The following is a 21,814-nucleotide window of genomic DNA, read 5'->3' on the forward strand; positions in this document are numbered from 1 at the left end:
GAGGAAGGGGAGGCCTAGGAGCCATGTATAGCATCCCTGCCACCCTGGGAGATCGGGGGAGGCTGAGTAGCCGTGGACTGTATTCATGTAACTCTGTATAGGGTCCATAGGACATGTTGGGGCACGTCACCTCACACAGCAGTGGAGAACCGGAACTCCAGCCGCAGATGCATCAGCCGTGTGATGAGTGACAGGCGATGGAGGAAACCACTGTCTGGCTTACTGGTATGGATCCATAGTATACAAGGGGACACTCCTTCAGATACCTGGCATTAGCAGTGGGGTACCAGAATGCCAGCCACGGAAGAGGCAGCTGTGAGATATGTGAAAAGCGAGACTACTGTTCAGCTTATCGATATCAGGTTCAATCCATGCTCATGCAGGGACCCTTGCATGAAGACCTTGCACTGGACGTGAGGATCTGGAGCACAAGCCACAGATGCAGCAGCCTGTGGAGAAGGGAATCATATTGTATGACATGCCAAGAACACCCCCCTGGATGGGTGGCGGGCAGACCTGACAGAGGAGGAACCTCAAAAGGCATCTTTAGCGTCTGCCAGGAATGCAAAAGCCCTGACCAGTGTCTTGCCTCGGTAAGGAGGGACAGGAATTCGGCCGAGGGCACGACGGACATGGTATGACACTCAGTGGTAGGGGAGTACAGTCACTAAATATAATCCTGATAGATTCCAAGGGATTGTGAAATCCCTGGCAGCAACCTGCCACAGTGGTTTGCATACGCTCCCTGACCGAGTGAGGCCCTTGCAGAAAATAGGTACGACAGAGGCATACCTTAACTGACTCCATGTAATTTGTCTATAGCAGGTCACCTTACTGGGTGACTAAAGCAAATAAAGCGGCCCCCAATACTGTCCCTAGAAAAGGGACCCTGCAGGTATTAAACTGATAAAGACAGATATGACAGAACAAGGCTGTAATAGCGAATGGTTGTCACAAGGGGGAGCTCAGTAGAAGTAATGGAAATCAAAGTTAATGTACAATTATTGGCCACAAGAGGGTGCCAAACACCACCAAATAGAGTAACCATTTTTTATTTTTTTTATTTAAAAACCCACTGGGGTCCATAAGTAGGAGGAAGAAAATCTGCGCTGGCTGCAGCATCAACTGGAGACTGCTCATGACCCCTAGGTGTCGTACTGTAGGAAGGAGGAGGGCGGAGCTATGTCAACACCCCCTCCACCATAATGGTGGCGCTGCAGGAGAGGGGGCAGGGTACAGAGCTTTGTCCTGCTGGCACCTGAAAGAGGAAGGAGGTCGGAGCTGTGCGTAGGGGAACAGAGAGTGCTGCTGTTATTGCAAAGATCCATGGAATCTGCAGGAAAGCCCACACCCCGTTTACTAATGGTGATACACACCAGAACTGCTATTGCAGATGCAAGAGGTGAAGGATGCATGTGGTGCAGGAAACCATGCAGAATTAGACCGATTTACAGGTATAAAGAAAGAAAGAATATCCAATGAAACCACAGAGTCACTGAAAGTCAATGAAAGTGAGTCACCGGACTGCAACTGTGGAAGCAGCAGGAATGAGGGGGGTGACCTGGTGGATTAGAAACTCATGCAGACACAGTCTGGCTAATGGGCATAGGGACATGGAACACACCGGGATACCGCATTCAGAACCACACACTGAAATTGGGTCAGCCGTGAGAGCGGCACACATGTCGAGAGGGACCTGGAAGAGTAGGGAACCCTGCGAACCACAATGTGGAGCATGGTATAGGGCCCATGGAACAATCTGGGCTCACTCATTCAGAACCTCACCTTGGCAGTGGGTTACTAAACTTCCGCCACGGTGCGGGATGTATGAAAGGCGACCCGACGCAGTAGGAAACCATACGGATAATTATCTGACTGACTGGCATAGGATCCCTGAATGTGCAGGGTCACTCCTTCGAATCCCCCCACAGAAAGTGGGGTACTGGAGTGCAACCGATCTAATGGGTGACCTCGTGGTGTAGGAGACTATGCAGACAAATGTCTGGTTGGCTGGCATCAGTCCCTTGTACCTGCAGGGACCCTGTCCCACACCAGCAGTTAGATACGGGAAACTCCAGCCCTGCACGCGGCAGTCCTGTGATAGGAGACCAACAGCAGCGGAAACCGTGCAGATCACAGTCTGGCTTAATGAGGACACCTCCAGGCGCAGGCCGGTTGCGATAAAGGGACAACAACTCCAACAGGAGAGCATTGTGCCCCTGTGTTGCATGCAGGAGGGTGGGGGGGGAGGCCTAGGAGCCATGGATTGTATCCCCGCCGTCCTGGAGATCAGGGGAGGCAGAGGAGCCGTAGATTGTATCCACGTTGCCCTGTATAGGGTCCATAGGACACGCCGAGTCACTTCTTCGAACACCACACCCTAGTAGTGGGGTACCAGAACTCCAGCCGCAGATACATCATTGTGTGACGAGTGACAGGCAGCGGAGGAACCACGCAAACCACTGTCTGGCTTACATAGTATACACCGGGTTATTCCTTCGGAAACCTCACACTAGCAGTGGGGTACCGGAATTCCAGCCGCGGATACGGCAGCACTGAGATGAACAGTGGAGGAAACCATGCAGACCATTGTGACCCTTCAATATATCAAGTCCAATCCATGTCCCCACAGGGTCTCTTCTGTGGCACCCTCACACTAGAGGTGGGGATCTGGAACTCCAGTTGCAGCAGACGTGAGTGGAGAAGAAAACCACGCAGACAACAGCCTGGCTTACTGGTATAGGGACCATTGCACACACATGGTTATTCCTCTGGAAACCACCTCGTTGTAGGGTAGGGGGGGAAAAGAGCCGTAGGCACGGCTACATAAGACGGCCAGCGGTGGAGGATAGGTTTCCTAATGCCCTCCCGGGAATGAAAGGCCACATGGTGGATTTTGGCACCGGGGCAGGGAAGTAGGCCCAGGCATGGAGGAGGGGCCCCTCAGTTTTTGCTAGAATTGCAATGGCACCAATTAAGGCAACCCTAGGGAGGGACTGGAATCATCTGTGGGCGAGGCAAACATGACATGGCAACAGACAGCAGCGGAAACAGACATAAGGTGTATCCCCAGGTTACTTAACCTCTTCAGGACGCCGGGCGTATGCATTCGCCCTGCATCCCGAGTCCTTAAGGACGTGGGGCATATGCATACGCCCGTGGGAATTCCAGTCCCCGCTGCTAGCCAGTTGGGGACCGGGATGCCTGCTAAAATCATTCAGCACATCGCCAAGGGAGGTCCTGAGACACCCATCCCCCCCCCCATGTCGGCGATCACAGAAAATCACATGTCAATTTACACATGTGATTTTCTGCTATTCCGGGCTGATCGGGTCTCTGGTGACCCGATCACCCGGAAAATAGAGATGATCGGAGCTGTCAGCCCCGATCATCCTGAGGGATGGGAGCGAGGTCGCAGTGCTGCGATCTCCTCCTATCCCCTGCCATTGGTCAGAACTGATTCTGACCAATGGCAGCGCAGGATACTGGGTTGCCATGGCAACCCCCTTTCTGCCCGCCTAGAACGGAGGGAAAAGATGGAGGCCGGTACCTGCAAAGAAGATGCGTGGGGACCGAAGATCATCGCAGAGACAGCGGAGATCATGTCGCAGGTAGGGAATCGACGGTGGGGGGGGGGAAGGAAGGGGGCAGTAAGCGATATTTACTGCTGCCCTTCCTAGTGGGTGCCAAACTGCAACTCCCACCATGCCCAGACAGCCAAAGGCTGTCTGGGCATGCTGGGAGTTGTAGTTTTGCAACATCTGGAGGGTAACAGTTTGGAGACCACTGTTACAGTGGTGCTCAAACGGTAGCCCTCCAGATGTTTCCAAACTACAACTCTCAGCATGCCTAGACTGCCCAGGCATGCTGGGAGTTGTAGTTCTGTAACATCTGTCCCTTCAGATTTTGCAATTTTCATGAAATGTTTGAAAATTGCTGCTCTACTTTGAAGCCCTCTAATTTTTTCAAAAAGTAAAAATATGGCCATTGTATTTGTGAAGAAAAATAAGATGTATTTGTTATATCCATTTTCCTTACAAGCAGAGAGCTTCAAAGTTAGAAAAATGCTAAATTTTCATGACATTTTGGGATTTTTCACCAAAAAAGGATGCAAGTAACAACGAAAATTTACCACTAAAATAAAGAATATGTCACGAAAAAATAATCTCAGAATCAGAATATTCGGTAAAAGCGTTTTAGAGTTATTAATGTGTAAAGCGACGGTGGTCAGAATTGCGAAAAAGGGCTCAGTCCTTAAGGTGAAAAAGGGCTGCGTCCTTAAGGGGTTAAAGAAGCATGCATCCTTGGTAATGACCCACCAGATCTGGTTGCATAAGTCCTGGCTGAAGGGCTGCTATGGAGAGACTGCAGCGATGCAGGCCAGAAAGTTGCCACCAGAGGGAGCTCATTGGTAAGCATAAAAGCAAGAGCTGAGACTAAGTAAATGGCTACAAGGGGGGGGGGGGGGGGGGGACACCTGATTTCATTGATATATATTAGTGAAGTCCTGATACATTTTTTTTTTTTAAGACAGAGTAGAAGTACAGATACTTTAATCCTAGTATTCGCACTGCTACCAATTACGAGGAGAGAGAGCGAGAGACAGAGAGAGACTCAAATTCAAACAAAAGGTCTATATTTATTCCATCATATCCAGTCAAGCAACGTTCCTGCTTTCTATATAGTGCTGAATCAAGTGTATTAAAAGTTTAAAAATGCTTGAATATCTTGATAATTACTTTAATAATAATTACTTTAATGATGAAAGTAATTATTAACAATTCGAAACTCATGTGTTAAATGTTAACATATTAACCAGAAAGGAAGTGCTTACCAGCTCTGCACAGTTCTAATGGCACAATATAGAGAGGGTCAGAGAAGCACCACTATAAGTATGGACACCTACACAATTGGTAAATGGAGCTGTAAAGGATACAATCAGTGGGTGTACAGATATGGTGTTGTCCCGCGGTGGTGCTAGGATAGATAGAGCGAGGAATCAAGATATGTCATATATATATAAAAAAAGGCAATCCTGCACTCACCGCTTAGGTACACACAGTCCGGCTCTTTTCGAGAGAGTTCCATCCGACTGGCAGACATACTTAGCGTGGGGAGTCTGTGGCGTGATGTAAAACACAACTTGCTACTAGAGAGCGTTGCCACGCGACCCAGATCATGTGACTCACCACCTGACCCGGTCACATGATCTTCCAGCGGCTGCCTCACCTGCTACCTAGGTGACTCAGACGCTTCTCATCGCCAGTGCAGCCCAAGAGCCAAAGACCCGATTGTCGGCAGACCAATGCAACTGAGACAGCAGTTGCTCCAAGAGCATTCTACTTTTATAAAAAAATCTATTTATTTGTAGGGGTAATTGATCGACGAGTGTAGCATATGAAAACTACAACATATAAAAGATCTACCTATAGATCTAATATATCATAATTCCTAAAGCTAATCATGTGAGCTTGATAATTCAGGGATGAAAAATGTAATTTAAATAAATCATAATCAAAATAGTTATACAAATCCTAATATAAGGAAGGATTTTCCAAAGGTTTGCATACCATTTTACATACTCTGCTCCTATTACTGTAGGACCACCGCTCCTCCGCATCATTCAGAAGCGTTCCTTTCTGGTTATTATGGTAATATTTAACATATGAGTTTTGAATTGATAATGATGTAATTATTGTGGACCAAGATACTCAAGGATTTTTAAACTTTGAATACACTTGATTCCGCGCTATATTTATTAAACACACTATAATATTTTGTATGGTATATAATAATACTATTTGTAACTCTTTGCACTTTTGTTATTACAATGTTTACATTTGATTGGCACCTTTATATGCTTATGTAATGAGCACCTGTACTGGGTATAAAAGACCCCAATTTATGTGTATCACTAAGCTTGAAAATGGCTCCATAGAGTGCAGAAATGTTGCTTGACTGGATAAATACACCTTTTGTTTGAGTTGGAGTGCTGCGCCCTTTTGTTGGATATAATTTTTTTATTTATTTTTTTAAACACGGCTGCAACGCAGCCCATAGTAAGGAGAGGGACAAACAGTGCCGATGACAGTGTCAGCTGGAGGAATCACTGACCCCTCGATGCCACACTGCAGGAGAGGAGAAGGAGGGCGGAGCTATGAACTATGACTCCCCCATGCCATAATGACAGCCAGCCGGGGGAAGGAACCCCCAGTTCCAGCGCTGTAGGGGCGGGGTGGAAGACAGAGTTACACTCTGAGTCCCAAGCACACATGGCCGCCGGCATTTGAAAAAGCAGCGGCTTCCTTGTGACTGACGCGCCCACTGTAACTCCCGCCCACTAGACAGGTGAGTCTGTGGGCGCTACATACCGCCATTATGGCACCCGCCGCCAAAAAAGTGCCGGAGGAGTTCAGAACAGTCGGGGTGGAGAGGGGGGAAGTCTGTGGCTGCAGAAAGTGCAGGGAAATGCCGCCAAAACCGGCAGCTGTCCTGAACAGAAGCGGCCGCAATGACTCCAGAGCTCTAGACTAAGTCCACAGACAGGGGAAGAATATAACAGAAATATCCTGACTCACAGAGATCGTGACCTTAGCCCTCAAAATTGTCCCATTGCAGACTGAGTCCACACAGTAGCTGTGCTAAGAGAGATCCAGGGAGATTAACCCCTTAAGTCCCGCCATAGCCCTGCCAGAGGTTCAGTAGGTGATTCACTGCAAAAAAGAGGGTACATACCTTCCTAGCTCTTGGCTATACTCACCTCCTGATGTCTTCAGCCAGCTTATGGCCATGCTGCATCATGCCTGGCTGCCATAGTGAGGTGAACAGGGGCAGTGGGGGACCCAGTCCCAGGCACTGGCCGTTGGCAAAAAAAAGGGGTTAATGGCTTATACTCTATGCACCGTGGCCCTTTGTCACATGTGAGAGATCAGGTAGTGCCATGCTCCTGTCCCCCAATTTAGAAAAATAACAAAAAGGAAAAAGAACCTAACTATACATAATTAACTAGAAAATAATAAAATAAGAGACCAGGTCTGGGGAGCTCCCATACCTGTGTCTTGCCTCCTACTGACACTAGCTAAAACTGTTTACCTCACTTCCAGTGGGTGGGTATATTCTGCCAGGGAGGAGCAGACTTTTTTTTTCCTAGTGGCAAGAGCATATACCCAATAGTATAGGATTCCACCAATGAAGAGAGACTGAGAAATATAAAATTTTAATGAAAAAAATCAAACCATTGTATTTTAAATCTGCATTTGTGGATTTTGCTGTATATCTGCTACTTTCCCAAGGACTTCCCTGCAAGTTTTTCCCAACAGTGTGTGAGATTTGTCCTCTCATGTGAAAGTGGCCTTAGTGTACATTTATACAGGGCAGATTTGCTGCAGAAACCTCTGTGATTGTTCCATATAACACTACACTCCCTAGCTCCCTGCAAACCTATTCTTGCTGCAGGAGACTGGCTCTATAGTAAGTCATTAGTGAACAGTAACCTATAGGATCTTATGTCTGTAGTTATTACATGGCAAAAGGTAAAGCAATATCTGTAGGGAGTTCTATAGTACCGTACACCGCAAAGACACTACACTGCTTTAATATATATATATATATATATATATATATATATATATATATATATATATATATATATATATATATATATATACACTGCTCTTCCTATTTTTTTTATTTTTTATTTATGAAAACACAAACATGAAGACAGTAAAACCAGATTTAAGAATATTATAAGACATGAGCAGAACCCCCTGAAACAGTAATCCTATTGGTTACTACAATTGGTTTGAATTTGGTGCCTGGACATACTGTACATACCTGTGTAGAATTCAGTGTGCAGGAATCCACTGTATGAAACAGAACCTTAGTATGAATGGGCCTTCTGGGGACCCATCCACACTGCAGAATTTCAGCAGCAAAAATTATGTCGCTGAAATGTTTTCCGTCGAAAGAATGAACATGTCACGATCACACCCTATCTGTCCAGCCAAGACATTAGAGAGAGTGTGATGGTGCAAGGGTTAAGGCCACCAGACCTCTGGGTATCCACTACTAGTCCCAGCAAGTCACCAAATTAACCCTTAGATAAACGTGTTTCCACCAGAGCTGCCTTCAGAAAGGTGAGCTCATATATTTAGAGATCAAAGACCTTTTATCAGATTAAATGTTTAATTAATCAGCTCTGGTATAACAGTGCTATATATATATATAAATATAGGAACAAATGACATACATGTACAAAAATATATAAGAGTTTTGCAAGACAAGTTCAGAAAACAAAAGATGAAGTTCTTACAGCATGATGATATAGCAGTCCATGAGTGAGTGAGAGTGCTGTTCTTAGGATGGTCTTGTCAGCTTGGGGCACAGCCTTGAACACTCTGAGTCTAGCATTGTTAAATATTATATATCTGCTTTTTGGAAGGGAGACTCCATTCCCCCCTCCCCTCTGATCCCTCTCTCTTCCTGGCCCCTTATCTGTTTGATTATATGATGGGACCAGAATGCATGACTTCAAAAAAGCCTTTGTTTACATCTCCTTTGAAGTCAAACAGCCAGACCCCCAATAAAATGCAATACACAAACCCACAGTCTGAATGACCTCTCACCCATGTCTTTGATAAGAGATTACACAGTTACAATTATAATACACATATAGGATTTTAATAATCAGGCCTTGGGACTGACAGAACATGTTCATTCTTTTGGCGTAATTCTGTGCACGCTGCATTGCCCTCAATGGTGAGCACAAGACTGAATCTCCAGGCACAATTCCTGATTGGAATTCCATGTGTGAAGATTCCGTAGTGTGAACATACCCTTAGTGTGAACATGCTCTTAGTATTTCATTTCATATACATGGTTTATATATGCTGCTCATGAAGCATGACATACATTTTAAATGCTCCCCATTTACATCAGTTCTTTACAGCTTGAATTCTGCTTTTAAGTTTAAGTTACATGAAATGCAGCATAGTGGGATACCACTTATTTATTTTGTATGATGACCAGGTAGAATTGTTTCCCAATCACGGGGCACACTGAACAACGTCTCCACCTTTTGCTGAGTGCCCCCTTATGAAAAATAGACTGGACTGAATACCATATATATGTAAAGTGTTTATTGTTCAGCAGCTTTCAGTCAAACAAGAGGTTAAAACACTCAGTTTTTATGATTTAAGAATAAATACATTTTTAAGCATATATCAATAATCCACATGAATGCATCTTTTGGCCTATACTGGATTTACAGTATAAACAAATATAAATACAATGTCTTGTTTATCAAGAACTTATCTCCCACAACAACCAGTCCAATTTAAGAAACTAAAGCTGGGCTTTGATTGGTTGCTATGGGTAACAAAGCTAGTGTTGGCTGTGAACAAAAAAATAATTTTTGCACCTCACCTATATCATGTTGCTTCCAACTAAGAGTATCCCATATTTACCCAACAATACATACTATGGAAGCTGCTAATCTCATCTCACAATGTATTCAGTAAAAGAAACACATATCTTAGTGCTCTTTCTACAGTGTTGAGCCATCACAATCAATGTAGAAATAAAATACAAGAACCCTGAGGTTCCAGGACAAATCATTCAAGAACAACCTTTAAGGGGTGGCCCCCTTGCGGGGACAGCCCTTACTAGAAACCCCCCCGTAAAATTTAACTTTATTAACTCAAATATAACTCAAATATAATGTACTCTAAAGACAAACATTAAAAATTATCAGCGGTATAATTAGGACAGTGTGGGAGAAGACCCCCTGTGCTGTGTACTTCTCAAATAACTAAATCTTTTTAGTGTACTATGTGTTGTACACTTAGTATTAGCAGTGTGAATAGTGCTTAACTAATGCCTAACCGCTGTCTAAAAGCCAAAAGTTGGCCCACCCGACGTTTCGCTGACGAGTCAGCTTTGTCAAGGGCTAAGGGGCTAATTAGCCCCAAAAGTTGGCCCGCCCGACGTTTCGCTGAGCGAGTCAGCTTTGTCAAGGGCTAAGGGGCTAATTAGCCCCTTAGCCCTTGACAAAGCTGACTCGCTCAGCGAAACGTCGGGCGGGCTAACTTTTGGCTTTTAGACATCGGTTAGGCATTAGTTAAGCACTATTCACACTGCTAATACTAAGTGTACAACACATAGTACACTAAAAAGATTTAGTTATTGGAGAAGTACAAAGCACAGGGTGTCTTCTCTCACACTGTCCTAATTATACCACTGATAATTTTAAATGTTTGTCTTTAGGGTACATTATATTTGAGTTATATTTGAGTTAATAAAGTTTAATTTTACGGGGGGTTTCTAGTAATGGCTGTCCCCGCAAGGGGGCCACCCCTTAAAGGTTGTTCATCACAATCAATGGGCTTAAATTGTTACTCCTACATTAAAGGACCACTAGGGCCCCCGGCTCACTGGCCGACCACAGCACGAAGCGGCGGTTGACACACCCCCTCAATACAGTGCTATGGCAGAGCCGAAGATTGCTGAAGCCAGCGCCCCAACTCTGCCATAGAGTTGTATTTTCCCACAGTCTGGCGGGGCCCCATATAGGAGATCGTGGGGGGCCCCAGCGGTCGGACCCCCCCCGCGCGATCTGAAACTTATCCCCAATCCTTAGGATAGGGGATAAGTTTTTCAGCACTGGACTACCCCTTTAAGATTTCCAAGGCAAAGGAGGCTGAGACACCTTGCAATCTGTGAGGGAAGGGGGGGGGGGGGGGGGGAGGGGAAGAGGGTGTTAGCACCCAGACACCACCAGTCCTATATTCTGACAAATCAAAATATAGGAATTTCACACGACAATCTATCCAATGTTCTATGCATGCTGCCATATTACAGACCTGTTATAAACCACATGCAGCAAGTTCCATCACATGCTGTTGTATTAAGGTTTTTGTGGGAGAAACAAGGATCAGCATTTTATGCTCTGCTAGAGATTACTGCCAGCAGCTTATGTCCCTCCTTGTATTAAGAGGAAACATGTGCATCACACAGCTCTCTACATGTGCATGTATATGGAAAGACACTTATTGGCCAAATGCACAGAGGAAACAGGAAGCTGAACAATTACTGTTCAGCCTTCTATTATAGCTAGGAAACACTAACCCATCAATAAACAGTGACTCATTCTCTGTCCTAAGCCACTAGAGAAACCGGCATTAACACCTTCTCTGCCCTAGATCACTAGGGATCTTAATGTCCCCATCCTAGACCACTGAATCCACTGCAAAATCTGAGATTTCACCTCATGTATTGCAAAGGGTAAAATTTGCAACAAGCTTGCAAAGTACCTATATTGGTGAAGCAGCAGTTAGAGCTATAGCCAAAGTTTGTAAAACTAAGTCACACCAAGACCCAATGCTATATTGCGAATACTCTCTTAATTTTTAAAGCCTACTTCCCAAGACATTACCACATAGGATTGTATCGTATTCAGCCATCATCACTCACACAAGGTTTGTATGTATATAATAATTGTTACTCAGTATATAGTTGGTCACACTTTTTATCATATAATAAAACATAGCAGAGAAGACAGATGTATAAAATGGTGGAAAGCTCACAGTCACAAGGGGTGACCTAAGATCAGTATGCAGACAGATTCTATGCAGCCCCTCTACATGAGGGACAACCACAATGCACAAGTTATGCATGTTACATTGTCTCTAAATGCAAAGACAAAGACAAGTACGTAACATAAGTGTCACTGATGTTTAGGCTTGGTCATCTCTTCCAGCAATAACAACTGTAATGCAACTATAACTTAAGAGGCAGACAGCTTCATGTTTCTATTCGTTCACCAATGATACTATGGGTCAATGCAGCAGGGCTGTAATGTTCAATTAAAGGGGTTTTCCACCATAAGGTGATTTTAGTACGTACCTGGCAGACAGTAATGGATATGCTTAGGAAGGATTTGCGCTTGTCTTGGGGCTAAATGGCTATGTTGTGTGATTACTATAATATTGTGGCTAGCTTTTTGTGAACTGGTATTTCCTGTTTGACTTTATTTATTTATTTATTTTTTTACTACAAATCCCATAATTCCATTTTCCTCCCTCCCACACATCAGCCGCCCCACCCATTGAAACATAAATGAGCTGCATCCATTCAAAAGACCTGTGGTTTTCAATCAGGGTGCCTACAGCTGTTGCATTAGTTGCAGATTGATCTCTCCCCCACCAAGCGATCCGTCCACCCATTGAAGCAGACAGGCTCCCTGTCATCAGCTGACTAGTGAGTCAGGTCTTGGCCGCATTGCAACCTGCGAAAAATCTGAGACAACAGTCATTTTGTATGCTGTTAAAAATAAATATTGGGGTGAAAATCACAGAAGAATTGTGAGAAAACAGTCACACACAGGTAGAGACACTATATTATGAACTCGCTAACTTTATAACCCCTGAAGCATAGTCAAATAAAAAAAAAAAAATCCTGGAATACCCCTTTAAATCAGGGCCACTTTGCAATTACCCTGCTTGCGAATAGATGGCTACCTTGCACCCGTGTCATAACTACAGAGGTGGCAGAGGTAGCAATCGCATCCAGGCTCTGGTTACTGAGGTGGCCACAAGTCCCCATTACACCACCTCGTGAGGCCTTGCTAAAAACAACAGAATAGAGTTAAAGGGGATGTCTGGATAAAATGTTTTTTGTTTGTTTCTGGGGGAGGATAAGTAAAATTTTATCAGCAAATTGTTTTTCCCTGACCAGATTTAAAGAAAAAACTTCTCAGTCCCTTCAATGGGGGACACAGAATACCATGGGTAGTATATGCTCTTGCAACTAGGAGGCGCTGAAACTAGGAAAAAAGTTGGCTCCTCCCTGGCAGGATATACCCGCCCACCTGAAGGGAGGTAATCAGTTTTAGCTAGTGTCAGTAGGATGCAAGACACAGGTCTGGGAGCTCCCCAGACCTGGTCTTTTATTTTCTAATTTTCTAGTTAAGTACGTTGTTGGAAGAATTATATTTTGATATCTATGTTCTCTATTTTCCTATATATGTCTAACTTTAGATGGTATTGGCTGGTTTTACCTAGCTTCAGTTAAATGTTTTCTTAGTTATGGCCAGTGTCCAGTGATGCTCGAAAACTATCTAACTGACCTTGTTAAATAATGAGGCTTTTGTTGGATAACAAGCTCTATGAAAGTGTACAGGGGACCCTGTGATTGGTAATAAAGTTTAACACTATGAGCCACCGGGGTTTCCTTAGCGCATTTATATATATATTTTATATTATATATACACCCCCCCCCGCCTGTGCATTAATAAATACATACCCCCCACAGCGCATGTATAATGTGCCCTCGCAGTGCAGCCATCTATATACATATATCACCGCTGCGCTATTAATGAAAAGCATTCTAGCAGCAGCATCGGCCAGCCTGATGCTGCTGATAGAAATACTTTTCATTCATAGCACAGTGCCGGCATATGTATATACCGTATTTATCGGGGTATACCACGCACCGGCTTATAACACGCACCCTCATTTTACCAAGGATATTTGGGTAAAAAAAATTTGCCCAAATATCCTTGGTAAAATGAGGGTGTGTGTGTGTGCATGCGTATACCCCGATACACCCCCAGGAAAGGCAGGGGGAGAGGGGCCGTTGCTGCCCGCTTCTCTCCCCCTGCTTTTCCTGTGGTCTAGAGCCCTGCTGCCGCCGCTTCTCTCCCGCTGGCTATTTTTGCAGCTGCCCGTTCTCTCCCCCTGACTATCGGTGCCGGCAATGGGGCAGCGGCGCCGATAGCCAGGGGGAGAGAAGGGGCAGCGGCACAGATTGCCGCCGCTGCTGCCCCGTTGCCTCCCCCATCCCCGGTTGTATAATTACCTGTTGCCGGGGTCGGGTCCACGCTGCTTCAGGCCTCCGGTGTGCGTCCCATGCGTCGTTGCTATGCACTGCACGGCGCAATGATGAGTGACGTCATTGCGTTTTGCAGCGCATAGCAACGACGCAGGGGACGCACACTGGAGGCCTGAAGCAGCGCGGACCCGACCCTGGCAACAGGTAATTATACAACCGGGGGATGGGGGAGGCAACGGGGCAGCGGCGCTGGCAATGGGTGCCGCTGCCCCTTCTCTCCCCCTATCTGTCGGCACCGCTGCCCCATTGCCGACGCGGCGCTTCTCTCCCCCTGGCTGTCGGCGCTGGCAATGGGGCCGGCACCGATAGTCAGGGGGAGAGAACGGGCAGCGGGACCGATAGCCAGGGGGAGAGAAGGGCCGGCAGCAGGGCTCTAGACCCCAGGACAGGCAGGAGCAGAGAAGCCGGCAGCGGTGGCGGTCTCTGCACCTGCAAAGCCGCTGCAGTTCATTGATTTAAAGCGCCCGCTTTAAATCATTGAACTGCAGCGGCTTATCGGCGTATAACACGCAGGTAGACTTTAGGCTAAAAATTTTAGCCTAAAAAGTGTGTGTTATACGCCGATAAATACGGTAGATGCGCTGGGGGGGGGGGGGTAGATAACACTAAATGTGTGCACCCCCAGCGCTTCTATATACATATACCCCTGCAGCGCTATGAATGAAGAGTATTTCTATTAGCAGCGCATAGTGCCAGAAGACGATCAATCCCTCAGCCCCTGTACTACAACCCCATCATGGAACAGACTCTGATCCATGATGGGGGTTGTAGTACAAACACTAATGTAGCCTCCCCAGCTGTCTGCAGACTCCCGCAGCCAGGGAATTACTACTCCCATCATGGAAACAAGTCTGTTCCATGATGGGAGTATTAGTAGTCCCGGCTGTGGGAGTCTGTAGGCAGAGGTGTTAAAACGGCTGTACATGAGGGATGTCATAACGGGCCTTAACGGATGAATATTTATTCATCCGTTAGCACCCGTTATTTCACATACGTTTTCACACAGAAAACGGATGTTTAATATCGGATGAATGCTCATAGTGTGAAAGCAGCCTTACCCATGAAAGGAAATGTATAGAAACTCTCCCCTGCAGAAGAAATCCTACATGTATTATTAAACTTTCTAGATGCAGTGGTGGTGTAGTTTATGGTATTACCACTACATGTCATACCACTTAAGGTACCATATGCACAACAAGCCACTTTCGAGAAGCTTGACCTTCTTCATAGGGTTGTTATAAGAAATGGAACCCTCTGGATGTGATGGACAGTTCTTGCAAACTCCTTGAAAGGAAAAAAAACAAATGTAAATAAAGGATCAATCATAAAGACTGCTGGGTACTTTCATGGATTCCATTAATAACATTAAACTTGAATAGGTTTGGTGCAGGACTACAGTAGGAGATACATAAAATAATGCAACTGCTTACAATATAAATTAATTTTCTACCATTCTTCATACATGTGATAACTCACCTTGTAAATCTTCCTGTTATCGGATATGAACCATCTCATCTAAGAAAGGGGTCTTCATGCAGCCAGTGCAAAGCTGATCCATCCATAATGGGGCCTCGTGTTGCAGAGGGGTACGTCGTGGATAAAATGTAAAGTTGATATCATAATTTAAAAGGCAACTGATGGAAGCCATGTAGATGTCAGAGAATCTGATCAGCCTCCGGGAGAAGTATGTTGGGTTGTGGTAAGTTCTAAAAATGCTGCCAAATTGGGGATTGAATAGGTTCTTTGTAATAGACCTGAAATGACAGATCATTCAGAATAATGGAAGAGGAAAGGTTGTGTTTTTGGCTCATTTTTTATACTGCATAGATCATTACTTCATATGTTCATGATTTCTTTAAAGGGGTACTCCGGCCCTAAGACATCTTATCCCCTATCCAAAGGATAAGATCTCTGATCGCGGGGGACCCCCGACATCTCTCATAAAGCACACACCCGTCTCTGCTGCACGAAGGGGTGATCGCTCAGTGTCTGAAGCCTTTGTGCAGCAGATCATCACTTCATGCAGCAGAGACAGCAGGGTGCTGCATGAGAGATCGCGGGGGTCCCCAGCAGCGGGACCCCCGAGATCAGACATCTTATCCCCTATCCTTTGGATAGGGGATAAGATGTCTTAGGGCCAGAGTACCCCTTTAAAGGGGTACTCCACTGGAAAACTTTTTCTTTTAAATCAAAAGGTGCCAGAAAGTTAAACAGATTTGTAAATTATTATAGGAAATGGAGAGGCTCCTGTGGGAAGGTATGCAAAGGTGACCCGAGCTACTCAATCTGGCACCTGTACCCAAGGTGTCTACAAAAGGTTACTAAATGATAAAAAATATTGAGGCTCAGGGGCAATAGATAATGTACATGTTTTATTAGATAATGGATAATAAATATCAAGCTGATATACCTGGGATCACAGGGCCCTGGTGAATCCACAGGTTCAGAGTGATTTAATGGTAAAATAGGGTTAAAAAGTAATAATTAAATGATAAAAAAAACCAAATATATGTATAGTAGAATATAATAACAATATATATAGTAGAATATAAAAACAATATATATATAGTATATATATTACAATGTAAATAGCAAGACCACTGTAATAAAATAATGCACAGCTTAATGGTACTATATAGTTCAAGCTGTCAAATATAACCGATCATTAGAGCGCTGTGGCAGTCAGAAGAATCGTCTGTATAGCTATATGCACATAGAGTTACTGTTTCTTGCAGTATGACAATGTTTCACAATGTAGCAGTTATGGTAATCATGTATCCATATGCCAGATGACAGTTCATTTGAAAGTGGCGATCGGGGCCGTCTCTGAACACTTTCACTTTTCAATGAAGTATCGTAGGTCATAACAGTATATGCCGGCAATTGAAGTAAACTATGCGCATAGTAAGAAATATGAAGGTAGCTCACCGGTCCGGATGCAGGTTATAGATAGTATATTTACCACATATGTACTACTGGGAGCGATGATCCGCGGCCGTCTTATGCCCGCTCTCTGGCCGGAGAACGCACCGCTGGAGTCTCGGCCGACTCATATTGACGCAGGGCTTGAGGATGATGGGCAAAGTTCTCGGAGGCTGCAGCACTTCCACAGGCGAGTAGTCACAGTGGCGTCCTCGTGGTTTTTGCGCACGCTCGTAGTTTTAGATCGCACGTTCGCTGGTGATTGACAGTTCTTTGTAAAATTGTGAAAATCTGTTTCTATTGACTGCAAATGATGGTTAGAATAAGGGTGGTCTGTCAAGTCTCATAGGGGGGGGGTCGCTTGACGCGTTTCAGGACCCACTTAGGTCCTATCTTCAGCAGCTTATCATATATGCGTTGGGGGGGGGTCCGAGTTCATTCATTATATAAGGTGGAACTCCACCCCTACCAATAATAATGTCACATTCTATTGTAAACATTGGCCCTCATTTACTTATAAAATCGGGTTGTAAGTCTATCTTGCTTTCTTACCCGATTGCTTTTTTCCCCTGGTATTTATTATTATGTCGCATCCTGTTTGTCGCACGTGGTTTTTGTTAGTTTTGGTTTCCAACTTCTCTGAGTTATCGGGAAAAAATCCACAACAATTCAACAAATTCAGGTTGGAAACCTTTATAAATACGTGGGAAAGCTCAGAAATGTTGGGTTACGCCCCTTTTTCGGGTTTGGGAGAATCCACATCGGGTCTGTCGGGAAAAAATGCGCAAACTGGCGCACGATGTCTGCGACATGTCGCAGACAAAGATGCGCCAAAAAAACCCGACAAAACAAGTCGGGTTTAGAATAGTAAATGAGGGCCATTGTAGTAAAAGAGGATTTATGAATGGCAGTGTTCTAAAAAATGTCACAAAGGGAAAATATATATCCTATTGTTATCATTGAGTCTCCCTATCTGACACCTTATAAAGAGAGAGCAATGTATGTGCTATACTAATAAATAATAATAATATAACATAAACGATGAAATAATATAAAACACCATAAAATATATCTAATAGTAAAATGGGAATACTATATTAAGAATACTAATCTACTGTAAAAATTCATACAAAATATATATAAAAATTCATAAAAATTCAAAAATTATAGATGGGAATATAGTAATATAATAGGTTTGACGAGTGCAGATTTCTGGACATTTCATAGATCCAATATAGATGTTGATATTAATATAGAGTATAAAAATATGAAAAAAATATGTATAAAAATGGTATTAGTGAAATATGCATAAAGATATATTATATCAAACGTGTATAGTAAGTTTAACAGATACATTTTCTGAATATTTCATAGATTCAATGTAGAAATTCATAAAAGGTATATATAGAAATATACAAAAAATGAAATATTGAAATATCAAAATAAAAATAAAATGTGGAAAAAGTAAAATATGAAGAATAATGTACTAAGATAGTAAAAATAAAAACATGTATCCAATACTGTATATTATTAAATTTAATTATATTCAACTATATTATATTATATGGGGAATGGGGAGTGGGACCCTCCTAGGACCGATCGGCGTGCTGGGAACTGTATTTTTATTTTGATATTTAAATATTTATAATTTTTTATATATTTCTATATATACCTTTTATGAATTTCTACATTGATTCTATGAAATATCCAGAAAATGTATCTGTTAAACTTACTATACGATACACGTTTGATTTAATATAACTTTATTCATGTTTCACTAATACCATTTTTATACATATTTTTATACTCTATATTAATATCAACATCTATATTGGATCTATGAAACGTCCAGAAATCTGCACTCGTCAAACCTATTATATTACTATATTCCCATCTATGATTTTTGAATTTTATATATTTTGTATGCATTTATGAATGTTTACAGTAGATTAGTATTCTTAATATAGTATTCCCATTTTACTATTGGATATATTTTATTATGATGTTTTATATTTCATCGTTTATGTTATATTATTATTATTTATTAGTATAGTACATACATTGCTCTCTCTTTATAAGGTGTCAGATAGGGAGACTCAATGATAGCAATAGGATATATATTTTCCCTTTGTGACATTTTTTAGAACACTGCCATTCATAAATCCTCTTTTACTACAATGTTTATAATAGAATGTGACATCATTATTTGTAGGGGTGGAGTTCCACCTTATATAATGAATGAACTCGGACCCCCCCAACGCATATATGATAAGCTGCTGAAGAAAGGACCTAAGTGGGTCCTGAAATGCGTCCAGCGACCCCCCCCTATGAGACTTGACAGACCACCCTTATTCTAACCATCATTTGCAGTCAATAGAAACAGATTTTCACAACTTTACAAAGAACTGTCAATCACCGGCGAACGCGCGATCTAAAACTACGAGCGCGCGCAAAAACCACGAGGACGCCACTGTGACTACTCGCCTGTGGAAGCGCTGCAGCCTCCGAGAACTTTGCCCATCATCCTCAAGCCCCGCGTCAATAGGAGTCGGCCGAGACTCCAGCGGTGCGTTCTCCGGCCAGAGAGCGGGCATAAGACGGCCGCGGATCATCGCTCCCAGTAGTACATATGTGGTAAATATACTATCTATAACCTGCATCCGGACCGGTGAGCTACCTTCATACTTCTTACTATGCGCATAGTTTACTTCAATTGCCGGCATATACTGTTATGACCTACGATACTTCATTGAAAAGTGAAAGTGTTCAGAGACGGCCCCGATCGCCACTTTCAAATGAACTGTCATCTGGCATATGGATACATGATTACCATAACTGCTACATTGTCATACTGCAAGAAACAGTAACTCTATGTGCATATAGCTATATAGACGATTCTTCTGACTGCCACAGCGCTCTAATGATCGGTTATTTGACAGCTTGACAGAGATGAGCTGCTACAATTGAACTATATAGTACCATTAAGCTGCGCATTATTTTATTACAGTGGTCTTGCTATTTACATTGTTATATATATATATATTTTATATTTGTTTTTTATCATTTAATTATTACTTTTTAACCCTATTTTACCATTAAATCACTCTGAACCTGTGGATTCACCAGGGCCCTGTGATCCCAGGTATATCAGCTTGATATTTATTATCCATTATCTAATAAAACAAGTATGTACATTATCTATTGACCCTGATCCTCAATATTTTTTATCATTTAGATTTGTAAATTACTTCTATAAAAAAAAATCCCAATCCTTTCCGTACTTATCAGCTGCTATATACTACAGAGGAAGCTCTTTTATTTTTGAATTTCCTTTCTGTCTGACAACATGATCTCTGCTGACATCTCTGTCCATTTTAGGAATTGTCCAGAGTAGGAGAAAATCCCCATAGAAAACCTATCCTGCTCTAAACAATTCCTGACACGTACAGATGTGTCAGCAGAGAGCATGTTGTCAGACAGAAAGGAAATTCAAAAAGAAAAGAACTTCCTCTGTAGTATACATCATCTAAAAAGTACTGGAAGGATTGGGATTTTTTTATAGAAGTAATTTACAAATCTGTTTAACTTTTTGGCAACAGCTGATATTAAAGAAAACGTTTTCCAGTGGATCACCCCTTTAAGTCTCCAAATATATCCTCACATTGTCTGAAAAGGTGCGTAGTAGCCTGTTATATCTCATAACTTTTCAGGCTGTTGTGTGTGCACACAAGGAGCAGCAGTACTTATGGCCATTAAATAACTTGCTTATGGCATTTAGGGTAGAGGGGGGAGGGCAATGAAAAAATATAAAGGTAGCGATCAAACAAGCTTCAAGCACCCTTGTTATGGCATTTGAGCAGTAAGGGTGCATAAACAGGCAGCAGGAGGAAAGAATTCTACTTGAATTTTACCACAGGGCTTTCTGTGACTTACGTGAAAGGGATAAAGAAGTGAAGCATGACACGTTCATAAGCCTGCACTAACTCTAAGGAGAGCATTCATTACTCACATTACAGAAATAGGCATTACAGGTCATAAATTGCTTCAGTTTTTAGTGCTGCCCTAAGACTATTTGGTATCACAACACATGTGCAATACTGCACAATATCAATATAGACATTTACCTTAATTCTTGACGCTCTTTCATCCACTCCATAAGAACTTGTTTGGACTCAGCATCTTGATAAGTCTAGGATGACAGGTGTAACACTGTGAGCTTACTGTACCTTTCCATGGTGTGGCTTATAAGGCCCCATCTATATTACAATTAATGCACACATCACAGGTATCCTTCAGTAACCAGTTAGAAATGCATACTGACATATACCGCCACGTGTTATAGACATGTGCGGGAATCAAAAGGCATGGTCTGCTGAGAGTCCTGCACAGATGCTATATATGTTTGGGAAATGGGCCAAATATGGTCACTATAAAGGAGATTTATCAAGGGATTTAAGCAGCTTTTTTTTTGCTTAAAAAAAAGTCGCAAGTGCGCCTAAGCAATCTTTTTAGCGACTTTTGTGGGTAAGCAAAAAATACCAATCTGCCCTACCTAAGCAATTTTCAGTTTTTACTTTGCAGTGGTCCAGGATTTAACATTGCTAAAGTCGCACGTAAGCAAATAAAAGTCGCAAAACTCCTTCAAAAAGTCACAAGTGTAAGCAAGGTCAGACCTGGCTTACAAACTTGTCTATGACAGCATTTTCAAAAAGTTGCACGTGAGACTTTTTATGCGACTTTTTGCACAGCTCCGCTCCCCGGCACCCACTCACATCTACCACTTGCCTGCAAGGTGTTGGGACTACAACTCCCATCATGTCCTCACTGTAAAGGCATGCTGGGAGTTGTAGTCATGCGGTGCGATGCGGGCGGGAAATGTGCGGGTGGGTTACAATAAATGTACTAACCTATTTTCCTTGTTTTTTTTCCCCTTCTCATTTCAGATCAGTGTATCCTGTAGACTACGACGATGACCAGTGTTTTTTTTTTTTGTTTCATGTTAATA

At 43.1% G+C, this 21,814-nt stretch overlaps 1 protein-coding gene across 3 annotated transcripts in view; it reads right to left on the reverse strand.

Annotated features, from left to right (window-relative positions):
* Positions 1-14,185: 14,185 nt before the first annotated feature.
* Positions 14,186-21,814, reverse strand: part of NT5DC2 (5'-nucleotidase domain containing 2) — a 62,143-nt gene continuing 54,514 nt past the window's right edge. For all 3 annotated transcript variants that reach the window (XM_056524146.1, XM_056524145.1, XM_056524147.1), the window contains 3 exons: positions 20,934-20,998; positions 15,364-15,641; positions 14,186-15,171 (listed from right to left, as the gene is read on the reverse strand). In XM_056524146.1, the coding sequence (XP_056380121.1) occupies positions 15,380-15,641; positions 20,934-20,998 (327 nt within the window). In that variant the 3' untranslated portion in view covers positions 14,186-15,171; positions 15,364-15,379. The remainder of the gene's footprint in view (positions 15,172-15,363; positions 15,642-20,933; positions 20,999-21,814) is intronic.

Source organism: Hyla sarda, chromosome 6 (assembly GCF_029499605.1).
Source record: "Hyla sarda isolate aHylSar1 chromosome 6, aHylSar1.hap1, whole genome shotgun sequence".
Classification (NCBI taxonomy): Eukaryota; Metazoa; Chordata; class Amphibia; order Anura; family Hylidae; genus Hyla; species Hyla sarda.